Below are 22838 nucleotides of genomic sequence, written 5' to 3'. Positions count from 1 at the left end.
TTTCACGACTTTTGCAAAAAAATAAATAAAACAAATTTCACTAAAATGTGTGTTTCCCCCCAAATTTCACATTTTTGCAAGGGTTAATAGCAGAAAATACCCCCCAAAATTTGTAACCCTATCTCTTCTGAGTATGGAGGTACCCCATAAAATGACCTGAAGAGCACTACGGGCGAACTACAATGCTCAGAAGAGAAGGAGTCATATTTAGCTTTTTGAGAGCAAATTTTGCTCGGGGGCATGTCGCATTTAGGAAGCCCCTATGGTGCCAGAACAGCAAAATAACCCCAACATGGCATACCATTTTGGAAACTAGACCCCTTGAGGAACGTAACAAGGGGTACAGTGAGCATTTACCCCCCACTGGTGTCTGTCAGATCTTTGGAACAGTGGGCTGTACGAAATTTTTCATTTGCACAGCCCACTGTTCCAAAGATCTGTCAGACACCAGTGGGGTGTAAATTCTCACTGCACGCCTCATTACATTCCGTGAGGGGTGTAGTTTCCGAAATGGGGTCACATGTGGGCTTTTTTTTTTTTTGCATTTGTCAAAACTGCTGTAACAATCAGCCACCCCTGTGCAAATCACCTTAAATGTACATGGCGCACTCTCCCTTCTGGGCCTTGTTGTGCGCCCCCAGAGCACTTTGCGCCCACATATGGGGTATCTCCGTAGTCGGGAGAAATTGCATAAAAAATTTTAGGGGGCTTTTTTCCCTTTTACCTCTTGTCAAAATGAAAAGTATAGGGCAACACCAGCATGTTAGTGTAAAAAATTTATTTTTTTACACTAACATGCTGGTGTAGACCCCAACTTTACCTTTTCATAAGGGGTTAAAGGAGAAAAAGCCCCCCAAAATTTGTTAGGCAATTTCTCCCAAGTACGGCGATACCCCATATGTGGCCCAAAACTGTTGCCTTGAAATACGACAGGGCTCCAAAGTGAGAGCTCCATGCGCATTTGAGGCCTGAATTAGGGATTTGCATATGGGTGGACATAGTGGTATTCTACGCCTGTGATTCCCAAACAGGGTGCCTCCAGCTGTTGCAAAACTCCCAGCATGCTTGGACAGTCAACGGTTGTCCGGCAATATTGGGAGTTGTTGTTTTGCAACAGCTGGGGCCCCATTTTGGAAACAGTGGCGTACCAGACGTTTTTCATTTTTATTGGGGAGGGGAGGGGGGCTGTGTAGGGGTATGTGTATATGTAGTGTTTTTTACTTTTTATTTTATTTTGTGTTAGTGTAGTGTAGTGTTTTTAGGGTACAGTCACACGGGCGGGGGATTACAGCGAGTTTCCCGCTGCGAGTTTGAGCTGCCGCGCAAAACTTGCTGCATCGCAAACTTGCAGCCTGATACTCACTGTAAGCCCCCTGCTCATGTGAACGTACCCTGTACATTCACAGGGGGGGGACCTCCAGCTGTTGCAAAACTACAACTCCCAGCATGCACAGTCTATCAGTGCATGCTGGTAGTTATAGTTTTGCAACAGCTGGAGGCACACTGGTTGGGAAACACTGAGTTAGGAAACAGACAATATTTCCCAACCAGTGTGCCTCCAGCTGTTGCAAAACCACAACTCCCAAACATTCTCAGGCATGCTGGAAGTAGTAGTTCGGCAACATCTTTAGAGCCAGATGTTGCCGAACTACAACTCCCAGCATGCTTGGAGTTGTAGTTTTGCAACATCTGGAGGACTACAGTTTGCAGACCACTAATACAGTGGTTCCCAATCTGTGCCCTTCCAGATGTTGCAAAACTACAACTCCCAGTATGCCAAAACTGTCCAGGCATGCTGGGAGTTGTAGTTCTGCAACATCTGAAGGGCCAGATGTTACAGAACTACAACTCCCAGCATGCCTGGACAGTAAGGGCATGCTGAGGATGCGTAGTTTTGCAACATCTGGAAGGGCACAGTGGTCTCCAAACTGTGGACCTCCAGATGTTGCAAAACTGCAACTCCCAGCATGCCCAGACGCCAAGGGCTGTCTGGGCATGCTGGGAGATGTAGTATACAGGGTACCATTACAGCAATGCATGTTGCTTTACGGTGACGTGCATTGCTGTAAAGGGCCCGACCGCGGATGAAGAGAAACTCACCTGTCGCCGCCGCCGCCTTCTTCATCGCCGGGATCCGGGTCTTCAGGGACGAGGTAAGTACCAGGGCCGGGCCCCAGCACTCCCCTGTCTCCCGCCGCGTCCTCCGGTCTTCCTCCCGTCCTCTCCGGACTTACAGGGGCCGGGCAGGGCGGGAGGAAGTAACCGCCCCCCCCTGCGATTGGTCTGTTAGCTAACCGATGGATTGCAGGGGATCGGAGGAGGTGGCAGGCACCTCGCTCCTATACTTTAGCATGGTCCTGGCTGTCTGTGACATCCGGGATCAAGCAAAATTACCGGGCGGTCGGGTCCCAGAGACCCGATCAGCCCGGTATCGCCGCAGATCGCAGGGGCGATTTCCCTTGCGATTTGCGACGATCGTCGACATGGGGGAGCCTACATGGCCCCCCTCGGCGAAGCATTTCAGGAGGCATCTGGTTCCGATCTCTGCCCAGAGCGCGGCAGGGACCGGAAAACGCCAGGACGTACAGGGACGTCCTTAAAGCCCAGGGTGCGGGGACGTCCCCGTACGTCCTGGGTCCTTAGGGGTTAAAGGGGTACTCCAGTGAAAAACTTTTTCTTTTTTAAATGAACTGGTGCCAGAAAGTTAAACAGATTTGTAAATTACTTCTATTTAAAAATCTCAATCCTTTCAGTACTTATTAGCAGCTGTATGCTACAGAGGAAATTCTTTTCTTTTTGAATTTCTTGCACCCAGTGTTATCATTGTGATATTGTGGTGATGCCCATCCAAATCTGCATATAAAAACTGCAGTAAGCATTTAGAATATGCCATCGGTGGGTGAACAATGGGGATTCGACCACAGGGTCCATCATTTTCATGAATATAGGTGCCCAGTACACAATGAAGAAATGCCTGCATGGGCAGAGAGAAATTGCAGTTAGCATGCTCAATGTGCCATAAGTGGCATGGAAAGACCCCTTTAAGGGCAAGATAGGGTGGAAATATAACTGATGTCTCCCCAATATCACCTCTTACCTAGCTCATCACTTGTTGCATTCACCAGGAACACAACTTCCCCCTAACCATCTCCTCACCTGTGAGTGCGTCTTAAGTATGTGATACTTCACACCGCTTTCGGAGCTGAACTCCTTCTGACACAGTAGACATCTGTATTTCCCCCCAGAGTGACTGCCCTGCAAAGATAAAACAGCCAGATAAAGAAAATGTCTCAGAAGAGGCTAGATACTCACAGTCACACTGAAAATGGAAGAAGTAACTTAATACCTTGTTACAGTTTGCAAGATGAGCCTTCAACCCAGACACACTGGAGTATATTGCTTCACAACACTGCCAACGTAAAGTATGGGTGAGTGATGGGAGAGAGAGGCGGCTACAATTATCAGTAATCTGTAGGCTAAATAAATCAACAGAACAAATCTCTCTCTGATGGTTTGTTAAAATGTATCAGTGAAGGTAAAGTGTATCCTATTGTAGTAAGCTTCTAGCTTTGAGAAGTTTTAGTTCTGTGTAGGTGTTTAGCCTCTACATATAAACAAGGGTGTTTTCATTTACTGATAAAAAGCTGAGATCTTGCACATACATTTTTATTTTACATTTTATCTAAGTTTCCCCTCTCCACAAACCACATCCACTCACATTATTGGGACAACAAATGAAGCCGTTTTCCTTCACAAGTGCTTTCCAGCGATCCAGGAGCTGGGGGTTAAAGGTCGGCAGGCCAGGGCGGAGGTAGTTCAGCTGTCACATGACATGCATGTTAGACATCCTTGCTAGATGGCTGCAGAATATATTCTACAGATGTGACATGATGGCAGGCAATAGCTGTAGACAGAGCACTTACCTATCCATCTTATACCTACAACTTCAAATCTCTGAGCACTGTACCTGTAAATGTTAGATGCCACACATTCTCATAATCTGCCTCTCACCCTCTTGCTGTCAGGTACCAAATCCTCCTTCATTCTTCTCCTGCTCCCTTCCTTTGCCAGCTCGTCCTCCGCAATTTCCTGCAAATGGAAGACTGCGACTTGCGCTGAGTGCCTCCGGACCCTACCACTTGGGGTCCGCTCAAAATCCTCCACCACCTCTGTCTGCCTTGACTCAGGCTCTGGTTCCTCAGAATCCTTATAAGAGAGACACGGAGTACAATAAGACTGTATTCACAAGTATTTACTGAGCCTTTGCCGCAGATTCCATCATATTTGAGAGGAAAAACAGCACGACATGCAGTACTATACCTCCTGTCAAAATGATGGGCACCACAACAATAGCCCCGCTTTTCCTGTCTGAAGGTTTATCTAAATCTTTAGAAATCTTCTCTGACACCAAAATAAAGACATGGATAAGGGATAGGCAGTTGCAGCCTGATAAGTACATAGAAGACAGGAGGGGAGGAAGTTGCAGTTGTTTTCTTTCATCATTTTGAGAAGGAATGCTGTGTGAGGGGAGAGGGGGCAGCAAGGTAAAAACAACCGACTGGCTGAGAGCACAAAGCATTGTGACTGTATTTTGTTTTACAATGTTGAGATAATCTGTGGCAGAGAGTACTACTGTACATGGTAGTGATGCTCATCCTATTATCAATGTAAGTCAGGAGTACTACCTACAGAGCAGTCACTTACCGCACAATGCTCTGAGCGCACATGGTAATCTCTTCCAGCCTTGGACTGGTAAGCCTTGTTACACTGAGGGCAGGAAAAGTGCAGCTTCTCCCGCTCACACTGCTGAGTGCCGCAACGCTGGGTGTGGTACTGATACCCCATCAAGCTGGAGAATGTGGCCGAGCAATTCTGGGATCACAGAAGTACACAATATACACAATTTTACTGCTGCATGTGGGAAGGAGACAGGAATATACAGTATTATACATTAAGCTTTATACCTGCTTAGGGCAGCGCAATTTTCCCATCTGCTTTAACATTTTTCTCAGGCGCTCCCGTTCTCTGGGATCTTCAAGTGGGTTACTGTCAGAACTGGAAGACTAAAGGATGTAAAAAATTATGAGAATGCAAAAACATTTATCCAGTCCTTAGCACTACACACATTTTAAAGCATCATTCCACCAGGCTGCAAAGCTGAAATCTCCTATGATCTCCTGCTTTCGCAAAGTTTGCACAGAGCATACTGTAACCATACACTGTTAAAACTGTCAGGAGTGTGAACATTGACAAACTTGCTTACGGTTTCCAATCTAGACTGCAACTCAGGATCAGGACAAGTAATGTAACATATGTATACAGTTATTCCGACAGCAGAATAGTGAGTACAGCTCTGGAGCATAATACAGGATATAACTCAGGATCAGGACAGGATAAGTAATGTAATGTATGTACACATTGACTCCACCAACAGAATAGTGAGTACAGCTCTGGAATATAATACATATAACTCATGATCAGTGCAGGATAAATAATGTAATGTATATACACGGTGACTCCACCAACAGAACAGTGAGTATAGCTCTGGAATATAATACAGGATATAACTCAGGATCAGTACAGGATAAGGCTGGGTTCACACTACGTTTTTTCCCATACGGGAGCGCATACGGCAGGGGGGAGCTAAAAGCTCGCGCTCCCGTATGTCACCGTATGCGCTCCCGTATGTCATTCATTTCAATTAGCCGACCGGAGTGAAACCTTCGGTCCGGTCGGCTCATTTTTGCGCCGTATGCGCTTTTACAACCGGACCTAAAACTGTGGTCAACCACGGTTTTAGGTCCGGTTGTAAAAGCGCATACGGCGCAAAAATGAGCCGACCGGACCGAACGTTTCACTCCGGTCGGCTCATTGAAATGAATGACATACGGGAGCGCATACGGTGACATACGGGAGCGCGAGCTTTTAGCTCTCCCCTGCCGTATGCGCTCCCGTATGGGAGAAAACGTAGTGTGAACCCAGCCTAAGTAATGTGTGTACACAGTGATCTCACCAGCAGAATAGTGAGTACAGCTCTGGAGTATAATACAGGATATAACTCAGGATCAGTACAGGATAAGTAATGCAATGTATGTACACGGTGACTCCACCAACAGAATAGTGAGTATAGCTCTGGAGTATAATAGAGGATATAACTCAGGATCAGTACAGGATAAGTAATGTAATGTATGTACACGGTGACTCCACCAACAGAATAGAGAGTACAGCTCTGGAGTATAATACAGGATATAACTCAGGATCAGTACAGGATAAGTAATGTATGTACACAGTGACTTCACCAGCAGAATAGTGAGTGCAGCTCTGGAGTATAATACAGGATATAACTCAGGATAAGTAATGTGATGTATGTACACAGTGACTTCACCAGCAGAATAGTGAGTGCAGGCCTTGAGTATAATACAGAATATAACTAAGGATCTGCATAGGATTATTAGGATAAGTAATGTAATGTATGTACACAGTGACTGCACCAGCAGAATAGTGAGTGCAGGCCTTGAGTATAATACAGAATATAACTAAGGATCTGTATAAGATTATTAGGATAAGTAATGTAATGTATGTACACAGTGACTGCACCAGCAGAATAGTGAGTACAGCTCTTGAGTATAATACAAAATTTTACTTAGAATCAGTACAGGATAGGTAATGTAATGTATGTACACAGTTACTCCATCTGACCTTTTAGTAGCTGCAGAGTTTCGAGATTATCTTACCTTATTGACATGTTCTGCCATGGTGTGATAATTCAAACCGGCTTTGGACCTGAACTGCTTTCTGCATTGTTGACACCTCAGTGCTTCTTGCAGCTAGTTATGAGAGATATGTAATGTCAGTACATGGATGGTTCTTCAGTTGCTATGTAACTACCCCCTCTCAGTTTAATGGAAATGGCACATTTCCTATAACACTAGTGTCCCACCAGTTTTTGGAGAACTACAACTCCCACCTCAGAGAAGTGTTTTAATGTATAATAACTCAGTTTTTATACACCTGAAAGTCCTTGTGATTCCGTTCTTGTTATACCAGATCACCCAGCTTTCCTAGTCTGCAATGGCAAATCTGCTTAGTTATAAGGTATGGGAATAACCTTGTAAGACCAAGATGATCTGTCATCCTGTTGTGTGGAAGAGCTGAATAACAAACCCTGTAGGAGCTATAGTGAACCATTTTGGTTGACACCCACGTTTCTAAGAGTACAGAATAGCTTTTTTAGCAAATGACTATGTATTGCAAATCACTACTACAGGAACTTATAACGTTTCAGGCTGTCTCACCTGTTCACATACATCCATGTGTTTTCTCAGCCCTGCTAAAGTTTTGCGTGTAACAGATGAGCAGTTGGGGCAAGTCACCTCACCCTTCTTACTGCTCAGACGTTGGCACTTGTCGTCCACACTGCCTAGTACAAGGGGGAGAAATGTGAGAGCAATCTGTACCCAAAGTAGAGTATTCACAGAAAATACAATAAATTTCACACGAGTGAGGTACACCGCTCACAATTTTGTAAATATTTTATTTCCGTATATCTTTTCATGTGACAATACTGAAGAAATGACACTGCTACAATGTAGTGAGTGCACAGCCTGTATAACAGGGTTTAATGTTGTGTCCCCTCAAAAGTGGAAATGTCCAAATTTGGCCCAATTAGCCATTTTCCCTCCCTGGTGGCATGTGATTCATAAGTGTTACAAGGTCTTAATATGGTGTTATCTCTCTTACACTTTCATACTGGTCACTGAAAGTTGCCCCCTCATGGCAGAGAGCTCTTTGAGGAGTTGAAAAAGACCCTAAAACTGAGCTGCAGCATGGTCGGCAACACCATACAGCGATTTCACAGGAAAGGTTCCACTCAGAACAGGCCTCTCCATGGCCCACATTCTCAGCGTCAAATCCAGAGGTAGTCTTTGGAAAAGAGGTTGAAGGGGTGAGGGAATCAGCCTGTCAGCACTCTACACACTGCATCAAATTGGTTTGCATGGCTGTTGTCCCAGAAAAAAATACTCTTCTAAAGATGAAGCACAAGAAAGCTCACAAACAGCTTGCTGAAGACAAGCAGACTAAGGACATGGATTACTGAAACCATGTCCTGTGGTCTGATGAGAGATACATTTAGTTCAAATCGTGTCAAGTGTGTGTGGCGACAACCAGGTGAGGAGTACAAAGCCAAGTGTGTTTTGCCTACAGTCAATCATGGTGGAAGGAGTGTCATGGTCCGAGGCTGCATGAGTGCTGCTGGCACTGGGGAGCTACAGTTCATTGAGGGAACCATGAATACCAACATGTACATGATCCCTCCCTTCAGAGACTGGGCTGCAGGACAGTATTCCGACACGATAATGACCCCATACACAACTCCAAGATTGCCACTGCCTCGCTAAAGAAGCTTAGGGTAAAGGTGATGGACTAGACAATCATGTCTCGCGGCCTTGACCCCATTGAGCATCTGTGGGGCATCCTCAAATGGAAGGTGGGAGAGCACAAGGTCTCTAACATCCACCAACTCTGTGATGTTTTCAGGGAGAAGTGGAAAAGGACTCCAGTGGCAACCTGTGAAGCTCTTCTGAACTCCATGTTCAAGAGGCTTAAGGCAGTGCTGGATAATAATGGTGCCCACACAAAATACTTTGGGTCCACCTTGGACATTTCCATGTATGGGTGTAGTTACTTTTGTTGCAAAGGTTTAGAGGCTATTGGCTGTATGTTGAGTTATTTTCAGGGGACACAACATTAAAGGTCATCTGTAGTGTAAAATAACTTTTCCCCTAAGTTATATAAGTTATAGATCGCGGGGGTCCGGCCGCTGACCCCCCCGCGACCTGCTGTACGGGGCCCCGGCATTCTGCCGGAAGGGAGCGTTTAGTCCCCACATGACGCGGCAGCTGAAATGCCCCCATATATCACTATGGGATAAATGGGGGGGGGGGGGGGGGGCGCGTGTCAGCCACCGTGTCATTCTGATGACAAACACGCCCTTTTCCAGCAGAATGCAGGGGCCCCGTACAGTAGATTGCTGGGTCCCAGCGCCCGGACCCCCACCATCTATAACCTATTATGGGATAACTTATTTTACACTACAGAAGTCCTTTAAACACCGCTTATCCAGGCCACACACCCACTTCTTTACATTGCAGCAGAGTCATTTCTTCAGTGTTGTCATGTGAAAAAATAAAATAAAATATTTACAGAAATGTTAGGAGTGAGACAATGTATATCACATGAACATTATCTATTCCAGTTTTTCTTGACATCAAACCATACAGGTGGGTTGTCTTGATGGGAAACTATTACTAGACAAATCCTTTCAAAGAAGTTTATCTGAAGAAGTAAACACTAGTACTAACAGTGAACAGAGACATGCTATATGCAAATTATGTTTTCTCAGTCGCTCTTCATTAGGGGACACAGATACTGATGGATATATGAAGAATATACCTGCGGTATATATACTGAGGTAATCAGTTTTATCTAGTGTTAGTAGGAGGCAAGACACAGGTCTGGGAGCTCCCCAGACCTGGTCTATTATTTTGTTATTTTCTAGTTAAGTATATCTAGTTAGGTTCTTTTTCCTTTGTTCTTTTTTTTAGGTTGGGCGACAGGAGCATGGCGCTACCTGACCTCCCACATGCGACAAAGGGGCATGGAAAATAGAGTATGGGCCGTCAACCCCTTATCGCGCAACAGCCAGCACCTGGAAGTTGTACACTGGGTCCGGGTCCCCCACTGCCCCTATTCGCCTCGCTATGGCAGCTCTGCTTGATGCAGCGTGGCCATAAGCTGGCTGAAGAGTGAGTATAAGGGTGAGTATAAAAGATGGATCCGCGGGTGAGTATGTACTAAAACGCCCTCCCCCGCTCCTCTCCCTCATTCCTCTTTGAAAATGGACTCTGTCCTTTATTGGGAGATTTCTGTGTGGGGCTCGCTCAGAGTATCCTGGGGGGGGGGGGGGGGGGGGTTCTGTGTTCTGCTTTCGGCAGTTGGCACATGTGGGGTTAACGGCACAGCTTCTCTGTGCCTCTGCACTGTACATGCTGCGATGGGTCTGCTGCTTAGCAGCAGACAGCACAGCAGCCCTCATTCCGTCTCATGTAATTCTCACCTGCAGACTCAGAAGACTTAACGGTTGGGAGTTACAGTGATCAGTTCTGTCTCAGGGCAGCCACCGACGATTTCTTGCGGCAGCTCCATGCTCTCTCCGCTGAACAGCTTTATCAGCTATTCGGCACTCCGCCGGCTTAATCAATCTTCTTGCCGGCGAAGGCATCTATCATTATGGCGGTGCGTAGCTTTGACCCTTTTCTTCCCTAAGAGCGTGATCCAGGAGGTCAGGACCTCCTCTTCCCCCTTTCGCACGCTACAGGGGTCATAAGTGCTCTATTGGCCGTCAGTCAGGGAGTCAGGGGCTGTCTCCTCCCTCTCACTCCCCTCTCAGGGCCGTGGGATTCTCCAGCCCGGCGGGTGTATTCCCAGCCAGGCACCGCTATTAATCGGAGTGGTAGGCGCTTCTACAGAGCTTGCCGCTCCCGTCCGCTTCCACATGTGTAGCCGGCGGACACAGGGACTTCGGCAGTGTAACTCAGTAACTCACATGTCTGTCGCATCCGCGGCTATCGATCCGGATTCACACTTCTAGTGTGCGATCACCGTGGATGTGTCCTGCGTGGGCTTGGACTGGACCCGATACCTGTAAGCCAGACAGTGGTCTGCGTGGTTCCTCTGCCGCCTGTCACTCATCTCATAGCTGCTGCATTAGTGGCTGGAGTTCCTGTACTTCACTGCTAGTGCGAGGTGCCCGAAGGGGTGACCCGGTGTATACTATGGACCCTGTACCAGCAAGCCAGACCGTTCTATGCGTGGTTCCTCTGCCGCCGGTTGCTTATCACAGGACTGCTGTGTCTGCGGCTGGAATTCCCGTACCCCATTGCTAGTTTTGCGGTGTCCGAAGAAGTGACCCAGTGTGTCCTATGAACCATAAACAGGACGACGGGGATACAATCAATGGCTCCTCAGCCTCCCCCGATCTCCAGGGTGGCAGAGATACTATCCATGGCTCCTGGGTCTCCTCGCCCTCCCACATGTAATACAAGGATCACCCGTCGGGGCTGTTGCTCCCTTTTTGCCACTGGCCAACACCTGGTGGTGTGCTCTATCGATGAGCCAAACCGTTGTCTGCACGGTTTCCGCCGCCGTCATTCTCCCATCACAGGGCTGCTGCGTGTATGCTGGGGTCTTCCGTAGCTTGTTGCTGGTGTGCGGAATCTAGCAGGGTGTCCCAACAGGTACAAGGGACTATATGCCATTCAGCCACTCATTGGTCTGCATTATCTCTACACCACCAGGTCGCCCATCAGCTAGACCACACTCCAGTACCCCACCTTCGGTGGACAGGTTCAGAGGAGTGACTCTTCAGGTTGAGGGCTCGTATATCAGTCAGCCAAGCTTTCCTCTGCATGGTTTACTGCTCCATCGGGTCTCCTACCAAACACCTTCCACACCACAGCGGAGGTTCGGGTAACCCACTGCCAAGGTGAGGTTCGTATAAGTGTATTCGTGGGTCCTATACAATGCACTACATAGTAACTCATAGGGTTCCCAGCCCTACCAGGTCCCTCACCTCATGCCTGCCGCTCTTTCGGCTGACATCCACTTCTGTGTTTGGTTCTGAACACTGTGCCCCGGCGTGTTCCATGGTCCCTTTGCCACTTAACCAGACTGTGTCTGCATGATTTCTCTAATCCACCAGGTGGCCTTCCCCATACCTGCCACTCCCCCGGCTGAAGTCTGGTGACCCGCTTCTTGTGGGGTCCCGGAAGAGTGACTCTATGGTTCTTTAGAACTTATACTGGGGATTGAGACTGTGACTGCATGTTTTCTGGCACCTCATGGATCCTTCCTCCATTGTGTCTGCGGCAACAGTCTTGGTGTGTAGCACCTTTGGACTATGGGGTGTGAGTGGTTCCTTCAGGTTCAATAGACCTTCGCAGGGCCAACAGCCATCTTTGTTCACCTGCCTTAGGGTGTGACATTGGTCTGCTGAGAGCATGGTTATGGCGCAGTCTCTGGTGCTATGCCTGTTTTCCATACGACTGGACATGAGCTATGCCAACAGTTGCCACCTCTTCAGGCCCTTTTTTCTTAGGGTCTAAAGTTTAGCACCATTGGGGTCTACACCTCCAAGCTGTACACCTCCATTGCTTTGACCCATTCCTGCAGGGTGGTGTTTGCATGCTCCTTCAGTACCTGGCATCCTTTGGCACTCCCCCTTCCATAGGGGGTACAGCGATCAGGGGGCTCGGCATGGTCAGTGCTTGAATTTTCACGAACGTATCAGGTTATAGCACAGCGGGTCACTGATTCTTCCCTGGGTGGCTCCTGTGCTTTCAATCTAGGGGATCCATATTGCCAAGCCAAAGTCCAACAAATACACAAATAAATGAAAGCACAGCAAATGGGGATTGCGTTTATCCAATCTCTTTATCCACAATTCTTCAGCTGTTATACAAACAGAAATGTATGGACAAAATAAAGGATAATCACCCAGTGACAAAGTAGCAGTAGTTCGTCAATCAGGCACTCTTAGAATTCATCTGCCTCCACCGAAGTCTCCTGTTCCTGGCCATGATCTGTGGCATCTCCTGAGGGCTGGAAGTCGGGCTTGCTCAGTGCATCCGAGTGCCGACCATCAGGCTGGCGATGTTTCAGGAGATTGATCTCCCTTTCTCAAGCCTATCACGTGAACACCCACCACCATGTTTAAATATATATCACTTCTCGTAAGAACATTAGTTCTATAACAAAGTAGAAAAATACATAAAAACATCAGTGAATACAATACACATTAAAAACAATCCTTCAGAGTAAAGAACTATTACAAAAATACATTAAACAAGCAATTTTCATTGATCCCACTCGGTGCTCGCGTCCCTAGCCTCTGAATCAAATATACCTTGCATCTCAGTAAATTATTTTTTAACTCTTCCTGTCCTGAGCTCTCTACTTCTTCCAGCACCATCCTCCTTAAGTCGCATACCTGATGGCCATATTTAAAAAAAATGTCTCGCCAGGCTAGTCTCACCAAATTTATCTTTCTTTTCTTCATCTTTTTTCATTACTTCTACTTTTTTCTTGTAATTTCTAATAGAGCTTTTTTGTTCATTTATTCTAATTTTAACTGTCCTGGATGTTTGACCTACGTAAGACATTCCACACGGGCATTTAATTAAATATATAGCGCCTTTGGTTTTGCATTTAAAGAAACCTTGAATCGCAATACGTGTGCACTTTGTGGAATGTGTCACAGTGTCACCTTCCATGATCCCATTACAATTCTGAAATGCTCTGCAGGGGAATGTTCCCCTATTTTTCGCCTTCAAAAACATCTGTTTGGATTTTCTCTTCTGTTGTAAATCAGATTTTACCAAGTGAATGGCTATTGACTTCCCCTTTTTATATATATTATTCAAACCAAGATTTATTAAGGAAAAAGCAGAATACAGACAATTAAGGCCTTCCAGGGCCTGAGGTAAATTCGGTAAATAATTAAAACAAGAAAGAACAAGGTTCCCCAAACATGGGGCAGATAACATTAACCACTCTAGTAGCGAGTATAGCAGTAACATGGTAAGTATAAACTCACTGTTGTATAGAAACCATAAAAAGGGGGAAGTAGGTGACAATGGTATACAAAATGTCTAAAGATAGATGGGAAGGAAGGTAAGAAAGATGGAGTAGAAGGGTCACAGAAAATAGTTGGGTCAGGAGGGAGGAGGTATTGGGGGGGGAGGTAAAGGGTCCGGTGGGGGCGCAGGGGAAGGGGGGGGTCTTGGCCAGGCCAAATTGCAGAAAAGCGGGAAAGGCTGAATAAACTATCCAAGGGCGCCAACAATTGATGTACTGATCAGTGGTGGCGTTAAGGTCTGCCAGGCATTCCTCAAGGCCCTGAATATGCAGGACTTCCCTAATCCAGTCCGAGACGGTGGGGGGAGACGATAATTTCCAGCGTCTCGGTACGACACGTCTAGCTGCAGCAAGTAATATGCTCACTAGACCCTTCTTCAACTGTTCAGCCGATCCCGGCAGCATGGAGAGTAGCAGGGCTTGGGGAGTGTTTGGGACATGTATGCCCGTGATCTCGTGTATAGCGTCTCGTATCGCTGACCAGTAGGGTGTCAGTAGGGGGCAGGAGTGCCATATGTGTATGAGCGTGCCCGTGTCCCCCCTACACCTCCAGCAGGTGGGCGAGACCGAGGGATAAAAACGATGGAGCAGGGCCGGAACCCTGTACCATCTGGACAACAACTTATAGTTTGTCTCCTGCAGAGCTACTGTTCTGGAGGCTTTATGACATAATAGGAAAAACTTTTCCCACTCCTTAACACTGGGAGGAGTAGGCAAGTCTCTTGACCAACTCCGCTGGTAGGGCAAAAGGGACTGGGGGTCACGGCTGTTAAGTATAGAGTATAGTAGAGAAATTACGTGAGTGGGGCCTGTAGGGGATATACATAGTTGTTCGAAAGAGGTCAGTTCTCTGTGGAGTTCACCAGTGACCCTCCAGGTGTTATAGAAATGCTGCAGTTGAAGATATTGGAAGGAGTGCAAGGTGGAATGTGCGGAGTCGCCCAAAATGTCAGGTAGAGTCTTCAAGGATGAGGTGTGGAGGACCCGTGTAATGGGGAAGGGAGTGTGCTTGGGTAGTCAGGAAGTCACTCCCCGAAGACCCTGGGATGAAGTCCGGGTTGCCTATTAGGGGTGTAAGGGGACCCAGAGGCCTGAGTAGACCCGTGTTGGTGATATGATGGAAGCAAGTGTGGAGGAGTATCCTAGAAACAAAGGGAAGGGAGGCTTTATTGGCTGCCATCCAGTAGGCGGGCCGAATCCAGGGGAGAGAGGTGATGTGGAAGGGGGCTAGGGCATTTTCCAGTTGTATCCACAGCTTGGTCCTGGCAGCATGAAACCAGTCTAGAATGCGGGTCGCTGCCGATGCTAGGTAATAGGCGTAGGGATCAGGGAAGGCCAAGCCACCCGTTGTTTTAGACTGTGACAGAGTGCTGTTGTAGAGCCTATGTCATCCCTGAGACCACACAAAGTTACTGAACAGTGTGGACAGGGGTTTGAAAAAGATGTGAGAGAGCATCACTGCCCCTTTTTATATATATAAACCTCGGGCATTCCTTGAACAGCACTCCATATTTTTCATCAACCTTTAGTAGCTCCCAATATTTATTAATCACTTTTTTTGTCAATTTAGCATGTCCGTCATAGGTCGATAGGAACATAAATCTATCTCCATTTTCAATTTTTTTCCTTCTTAGCTGTTTCCTTGGTATTTTTCCCACCTGCTGTGTGACCTCTTCCAATTCAGACCTCTCATATCCCCTCTGTATACATTTTTCAATCATGTTGTTTTTATTCTTCTGATATTCCTCCTCAGAGCTACAGATCCTCTTAGCCCTGACCATTTGTCCTTTTGGTATCCCTTTGAATACCTGTGGGGCATGTGCGCTCTTGTTGTGAAATAAAATATTTCTATCACTCTCTTTCACATAGAGTGTTGTCTCTAATTTGTTATTAACATTTTTCACTTCCAAATCAAGGTAATGGATGTGGGTCGCACTTGCCTCACAAGTAAATTCAATAAGAGGATGACAGTGACTTAAATACTCTACATATTCACACAACTCCTGTCGTGTGCCCGTCCACAGGACGAACACGTCGTCCACATATCTTAAAGGGGTAGTCCAGTGCTGAAAAACGTATCCCCTATCCTAAGGGCTGTGGGCCCCCCCCTTGATCTCCTGTACGGGTCCCCGACTCGCTGGCCAGATAGCGGATGTCGACTACCGCCCGAAGCGGCGGCCGACACGCCCCCTCAATACATCGCTATGGCAGAGCCGGAGATTGCCAGAGGCAGCGCTCCGGCTCTGCCATAGAGATGTATTGAGGGGGCTTGTCTGCCGCCACTTTGTGCGGTGGTCAACACGCCCCCTTCCCACGGGGTGCCGATGCCCCGTATAGGAGATTGCGGGGGGGCCCCAGTGGTCGGACCCCCACAATCTGAAACTTATCCTTAGGATAGGGGATAAGTTTTTCAGCACTGGATATCTCCTTTAACCATTTACTCACCTTACCTCCCAATGGATGTGCTGGAACGTATATCTCCTCGAATTTAGCCATGAAAATGTTAGACAGACTAGGGGCTACTGGAGACCCCATTGAAACTCCTTGTCTCTGTAAAAATAATTCATCACCAAACCTAAAATAATTTTTGGTAAGTATAGGTTCCATCAAACCCATTAGGAAACCTATTTTCACATTAGTAAGTGTGTTGTCTTCAATCAATTGTTCCCTGTTGGCTACCATACCTTCATCAACCAGGATATTAGTATACAAACTTTTGATATCCAATGTGCAAAGTAGGTATGTTTCGTCTGTATTCATTTCTGCCACATGATCCAAAAAATCATTCGTATCAGATAAGCAATTTGGAAGATTTTTTACTACTTTTTGTAGGTATCCGCCCACATACACAGCAAGGGGTGTAGGACTGAGTTGACCCCGGAGACTATAGGGTGTCCCGGGGGGCAACTCAGGTCCTTGTGGACCTTAGGAAGTAAATACAATACAGGAACACGAGGTGTTTCATTAAACAATGCATTCTTTAGTTCATGTGTTATAATTTCATCGCAAGCAGCATCTTCTAACATCAATTTTATGATTCAATTTTATGAATCTCTCTAAATGCTTCATACTTCATACTCTCTCTTCCTTAGAAAAATAAGATTTTAATTTATATCTCTCTTTATCTCATTTCATTGTAACTTCACTAATCACCAATTGTTGGAAACTATCTAATAGGCTGCTATTCACACTGGGGAAGAAGAAGAAAGAAGAAGTTGCTCTTCTTTCTAAGTTTGTCCGGCATACACTCCATATCCATAGTTTTCCTCATATTTCGGTTAATGTCGAAAAAATACATTTTCAAACGAATACTCCTACAAAATTTATAGAAGTCAACAAGAAAGTCAAAGCTGGAACTATTGGTTGTTGGTACAAAACTTACTCCTCTATTAATAAACCTTTCCTGTATCTCAGTCAATTGTATAGATGAAATATTAATCTTGAGCTCACCAGTTTTGGAGGTTTCCCTTTGATCTTTGACTTTGTGTGTGCCCCGTCTGTCACACCACTTGTTTTTGTTTTTTCTTTTGTTTTAGTTTTTTGGCGTGCGCCTAAAAAGTTCTGGGCTGCGTTTCTCGGTGCTTTTTCACTTGTACTGTAAGGACCCCCAAGACAAATACAGTAGGGGGGCCGCATGGAAACATGAACCATAATATAAGGTTTGATGTTGCGGCTCCTGTCCTTCTGTATTTGTCTAGGGGCTTGTTCTAATGTCCTTAACTGCAGATTCCTCGTGGCTGGCAGTTGCAGCTCCTTCTCCGCTGATTGGCTGTAATGCCCGTGCTACTGGCAGTTTTCCTCCTTTTAAAGCGGGTGACGGAGAGGTTATAGTCACTTCAGCCTCCGGATCAAGAGAGAAGAGGACCTCGCTGCTCCTGTCTTAATTTTTCCTGCACCATGGAAGATATTTTTCACCAGCTATTGTCCAGGGCTGAAGCCGAGGGTGGTTTACCTTGGCTGCGTCGCTGCTTAGACTCCTCGTCCCTCGGTGATGACGTCCTGCCTTCAGCTGACCGGCCTTCTTCAATTGGAGTCTGCGATGCAGAGGCGGGGCCTAGATCGGCTCCACTTGCTGGCACTTCTTATGGTCGCTCTGGTATTTCATTAGCTCCCCCTGCTGGACAGTCTTCCAGAAGATCTTCAAGGAGCAATACCAGGAGCATTAGAAGATCCTGTAGTGGGTATACTCCGCCTCCCGCTGTTCATAGTGGTAGTAGGTGTAGAGGATCCCAGAAACGCCAGCAATCTCCCATAGCAACTGATGTCCTTGTTGACAGTCAGCCTCTCCAGGACCAGTCAGCTGTGGACACGAGATCATCAGCTCGAGCTGAAACAATTGGTGAGATGTCTGTTAACCCTCCTCATCTCTCTCCTATCTCTTTAACCCCTTCTCTTCCAACTTTGTCTGTTCAAACTGATTCTGCTGTTTCTGCTTCTTTGAGGGATGAATTTTTTTTTATCTCTGAGGATTTTTTGGCTAGGCACTCATCTGCTTCTTCTGCTTGGTCTGCACCTGATGCAAGTTTATCTGCTCCTCCACCTGCTAATATACGTCCTTCTGTTTCAGATTTTCCTCTGTCTAACAATGTTTTTCCTATTTTGGAGAAGGGTTCTGGTGTTAGTCAGACTTTTCTTAAGGAATCCATTCCTTGTGAATTGTCACCTTTAGGTTTTCACCTTTCCAATTGTGTTAAAGAAAAAATTTGGAACCTTGAGTACATTGATATTATGTCTTTGGGTCCGGATTTTAAAGATACTGTCTTGGAAGAAGGGAACTAAGATAAAAAAGATGTAGACAAAAAATTTCCTCCTACATTTAATTCCTGGTTGTATGCTTTTTGTATTTTTTCATCAGTTTTGGGAGAGAAGAAACCGCAACTCTGCTCAGGTTTATTCCGTCATTTAGAAATTATTTTGGAAGCTTTTAAATCTTTTGGCGGAAATTCTTGGTATAATTATGATGTCAATTTTCGCCAGAAATTAGCCGTTTTTCCCAATTAAAAATTTGGTTATAAGGATGTTGGTTTGTGGCTCAGTATGATTGCTCCTTCAAAACAGTTTTTTCGCCCCTTACCATCCTCCTCTTCAGTGCCTTCCATCCGTAAAGGACTATGTTTCTCCTTTAATGAAGGAGTCTGCAAATGGCCAAACAATTACAAGTATAAACACGAATGTGCCTTTTGCAGCAGTCCGCTTTCCATGTCCAAGTGCTTTAAAAAACTTCAATCCGCAGGTTCCAAAGAATTTATTTCAAAAAGCTTGGACTCGGGTGAACCTTCTAAGAATGCAGCCCAGCCGTTCCTAAACTGCTATAATAATAGAGCTGCAGCTAAATTTATTAGTGAAGGTTTTCTACATGGCTTTCCTGTCCCTCAATTTTTTGGGACTTCTATTGTTCATGAGAATTTACCCTCAGTGAAAAAATATCCTTCTTATGTTTTAGAAAAAAAAAATTCTGAAATTTCTCTGGGCAGAGTTGCTGGGCCTTTTCATTCTCCACCTTTCCCTTGTTTTAGAGTCTCCCCTTTGTGCATTGTACCCAAAAAAGAGCCTAATTCTTTTAGGCTTATTCATCATTTATCTTTCCCGCACAAGTTGTCGCTGAATCATGAAATTGAGAAGAGTTTGGCTTCTGTACATTATTCCTCTTTTGATGAGGCCCTGTCTATTCTCCATTCAGCGGGACATGGCGCACTTCTTTCAAAGGTGGATATTAAGTCAGCTTTTCGCTTGCTTCCTGTCCACCCGTCAGGTTTTAATTCTCTGGGATTTTGTTTTAATGGTCTTTTCTTTTTTGACAAATGCTTGCCTATGGGTTTTGCCTTATCCTGTAATTATTTTAAATCCTTCTCTACTTTAATTCATTGGGCTGTATCTTATTATTCGGGTTGCCACACACTGATCCATTATTTGGACGATTTTCTTTTCATCGGGCCTGCTGATTCTAATGTTTGCCAACATTTGTTATCTTGTTTTATTACCCTTGCTGATTATTTTGGCATTCCGTTGGCCTCCGAAAAAACAGTTTTACCTACTACTTCTATTGATTTTCTCGTAATTCTTATTGATTCCGGTTCTATGGAGTTTTCTATACCTGTTGACAAATTGTCTCGTTTAAAACATTTAATCCTTTTATTTCTTTCTAAACAAAAAGCAACTCTTTGAGAGTTTCAAAGTTTATTGGGCCTTCTTAATTTTACTTCTAGGGTTTTACCTATGGCCCGTGTTTTTTCTAGTAGGATGTATGCAGCTACTCGTGGTTTTACTTCCCCTCATTCCCATATCCGTACTACTTCTTACCTAAGAGGATCTGCGCATATGGTTACAATTTTTATTGTCCTTTAATGGTCGAAGTGTGTGGCAGTCAGAGTTTATTTCTTCTGATGCCATTCAGCTGTATTCTGATGCTGCTGGATCTGTAGGTTATGGTGTTATGTTTGGAAATCATTGGTCAGCTTCTTCCTATTAAGTGGATTGAGAATGGTTTTACAAAAAAAACATTTTGCTTTTAGAATTATTTCCTGTTTTGGTTGCCCTGACTATTTGGGGTGGCCTTTTAAAAAATTCTAGAATTCTACTCTATTCTGACAATAAAGGTGTTGTCTTTTGTATAAATCGCCAATCCGCTAAATCTATTGAGGTTATAAAAATGTTATGTCAGATTGTTCTTTGTCTTTTACATAACATTTGGTTAAAAGCTTCTTTTATCCCTGGTTGTATTAAAGGGGTATTCCAGGCCAAAACTTTTTTTTTATATATCAACTGGCTCCGGAAAGTTAAACAGATTTGTAAATTACTTCTATTAAAAAAATCTTAATCCTTCCAATAGTTATTAGCTTCTGAAGTTGAGTTGTCGTTTTCTGTCTAACTGCTCTCTGATGACTCATGTCCCGGGAGCTGTGCAGTTCCCCCATCATGCACAGCTCCCGGGACGTTACATCATCATTGAGCAGTTAGACCCCAATATCAGGCCACACCCCTACCCTTCAATTCCCTGGTTGAACTTGATGGACATATATCTTTTTTTGACCATACTAACTATGTAAGACAGAAAACTTCAGAAGCTAATAACTATTGGAAGGATTAAGATTTTTTTATAGAAGTAATTAACAAATCTGTTTAAAAGGGTACCTCTCATCAAAAAAACTTTTGATATATTATAGATTAATGTATGCAGAATAACGTCACAATTGCATGTTATTAAAAAATATTTAATTTTCCACTTTGAAGAAATGACCACTAGGGGTCTCCCTATCAGTCCTGGCAGCAAGCATTTCAGACTCATGCTGGAGTCCTAAACACTACGAGCTGCCAGTCTGCTTTGTTCACAAAGGAGAATAGTCAGAGCTGCCAGCCTGCTTTGTTCACAGCCTGTTTGGCTGTGAATAAAGCAGGCTGGCAGCTCTGAGTGTTTAGGACTCCAGCATGAGTCAGAAATGCTTGCTGACAGGACTGATCGGGAAAAATACAATAGAAAGAAGCATATTTTTCATTAACATGCTATTGGAAATTATTCAACATTCATTAATCTAAAATAGAGGTACCCTTTAACTTTCCGGAGCCAGTTGATATATATAAAAAAAAAAGTTTTGCCCGGAATACCCCTTTAATTCTTCTGCAGATGCTTTATCTAGATTTCAATTTCAGACTTTTCGGGTACTGAACCCTTCTGCAGACATTCAAGGAACCCCTTGCCCTTTGGATCTATGAAACGTAATTTTCCATTAATTTTGGATTTACTTCAAAATTCCCTTTCGTCTCAATATTGAGCAGCTTATTCTACTGCTTGGAGACGATGGAAGGGTTTTTGTTGTTCTAATCATTCTGATTCTTTTACTCAGTTTTCTTTTGTATGTCATCTTTTCTCTCTTAATCTTTCTTCTTCTTTTGTTTCCAAGACTTTAGCTGGAATCTCTTTTTTCTTTAAACTTGCTGGCTTTCCACCCCCTTTCTCTGGTTTCCTTTTCAAGCAATTCATTAAAGGTTATAATAAGTTTTCTTTAGACTCTCGTAGACCTATCTCCTTGGATCTATTAGTCAATCTGGTCAATGCTCTGTTTTTCTGAATTTGAAATTCTTCTTTTTAAATCCGCTTTTGTATCAGCTTTTTTCGCTGCTTTTAGAATTGGTAAATTTACAGCCATCAATGCCAAATCTAGTTCTCCTCTACTTATCTCTGATGTAGTTTTTCGTGACCAATTTATTCTCATTTTTATTTGTAAATCTAAGACTGATCAGAGAGGTAAGGGACATTGACTTCGTATTAATTCTGTCCCAGTTTTGTTTTTTGTCCCTTTTAAACTCTTTTATCTTGGGTCGAGCTTCGCCCTAAAATTCCAGGGTCTCTCTTTATTCACAATGAATGTAGAGTTTTGACCAGATTTCAGTTCTCAAGTGTTTTACGTAAATGTGTTTCTCATCTTGGTCTTGGTAGCTTTAGGTTGATGCCCAATTCTTTTCATATTGGGGCGGCAACTGAAGCTTATCGTATGGGTTTATCTGAATCTGTAATAAAAAGACTTGGTAGGTGGTCTTCTCATAGAGTTAACCTTTATATTCGTCCTAATCTCTCTATTTAATACTTCCTGTTCTCTCTACAGGTGTTTGTTATTACGTGTGGATTGTTGGTGATTAGTTTGTTCTTCACTCTTTTAATAGATCTTTATCTAGGCTCTCCGGTCTAAATTTATCTTTTGATTTGGATGTTGTGGATATTTCTTGGTTTGGTTTTCCTAATTTTCGGATTCGTAAATTTTTAGATAAGATTAACCATATATCTCTTTCCCGTCCTTCTCCTTCTATTATTATTTTACATTTTGGTCTTCATGATCTTGGGTTAGTTCCCACTGTTAATCTATTGTCTGAATTGAAACAAGATTTTTCGAAATTACATAATATTTTTTCTAATTCTGTTTGCTGTTTTTCAGAAATTTAGTTTTCTCCGACTTGGACTTTACCTCATTTTCTTTTTATTAATAAAACACGTAAAAGAGTAAACAGGAACCTGGCCAAGTTTCTTCCTTCTTTGGGTTACTTCAGTTTCCGTCATTTGGAACTGGAAGATGATTGTCCGGGCCTTTTTGTTCCTGGTTGTCTTATGTTATCCGCTATTGGTCTTGACATTTCGAATCTAGATTTTCAAA

The 22838-nt window shown here is 44.4% G+C and overlaps 1 protein-coding gene and 1 long non-coding RNA gene across 5 annotated transcripts in view; both read right to left on the bottom strand.

Moving 5' to 3' along the window:
• Positions 1-22838, bottom strand: part of ZNF512B (zinc finger protein 512B) — a 79909-nt gene that overhangs the window by 3653 nt on the left and 53418 nt on the right. For 3 of the 4 annotated variants that reach the window (XM_056549166.1, XM_056549164.1, XM_056549165.1), the window contains exons 9-16: positions 7296-7420; positions 6735-6827; positions 4965-5063; positions 4705-4872; positions 4012-4206; positions 3719-3820; positions 3347-3409; positions 3157-3255 (exon numbers count right to left, since the gene is read on the bottom strand). In XM_056549166.1, the coding sequence (XP_056405141.1) occupies positions 3157-3255; positions 3347-3409; positions 3719-3820; positions 4012-4206; positions 4705-4872; positions 4965-5063; positions 6735-6827; positions 7296-7420 (944 nt within the window). The remainder of the gene's footprint in view (positions 1-3156; positions 3256-3346; positions 3410-3718; positions 3821-4011; positions 4207-4704; positions 4873-4964; positions 5064-6734; positions 6828-7295; positions 7421-22838) is intronic. The other variant, XM_056549167.1, reaches the window with a different exon arrangement.
• LOC130297017 (uncharacterized) overlaps positions 1-22838 on the bottom strand; it is an 81527-nt gene that overhangs the window by 6217 nt on the left and 52472 nt on the right. The window lies entirely within an intron of this gene.

The sequence above is a fragment of the Hyla sarda genome, chromosome 12, assembly GCF_029499605.1.
Source record: "Hyla sarda isolate aHylSar1 chromosome 12, aHylSar1.hap1, whole genome shotgun sequence".
Classification (NCBI taxonomy): domain Eukaryota; kingdom Metazoa; phylum Chordata; class Amphibia; order Anura; family Hylidae; genus Hyla; species Hyla sarda.
The sequence above is the reverse complement of the archived record's forward strand: the minus strand, read 5'-3'. Positions and strand labels throughout refer to the sequence as shown.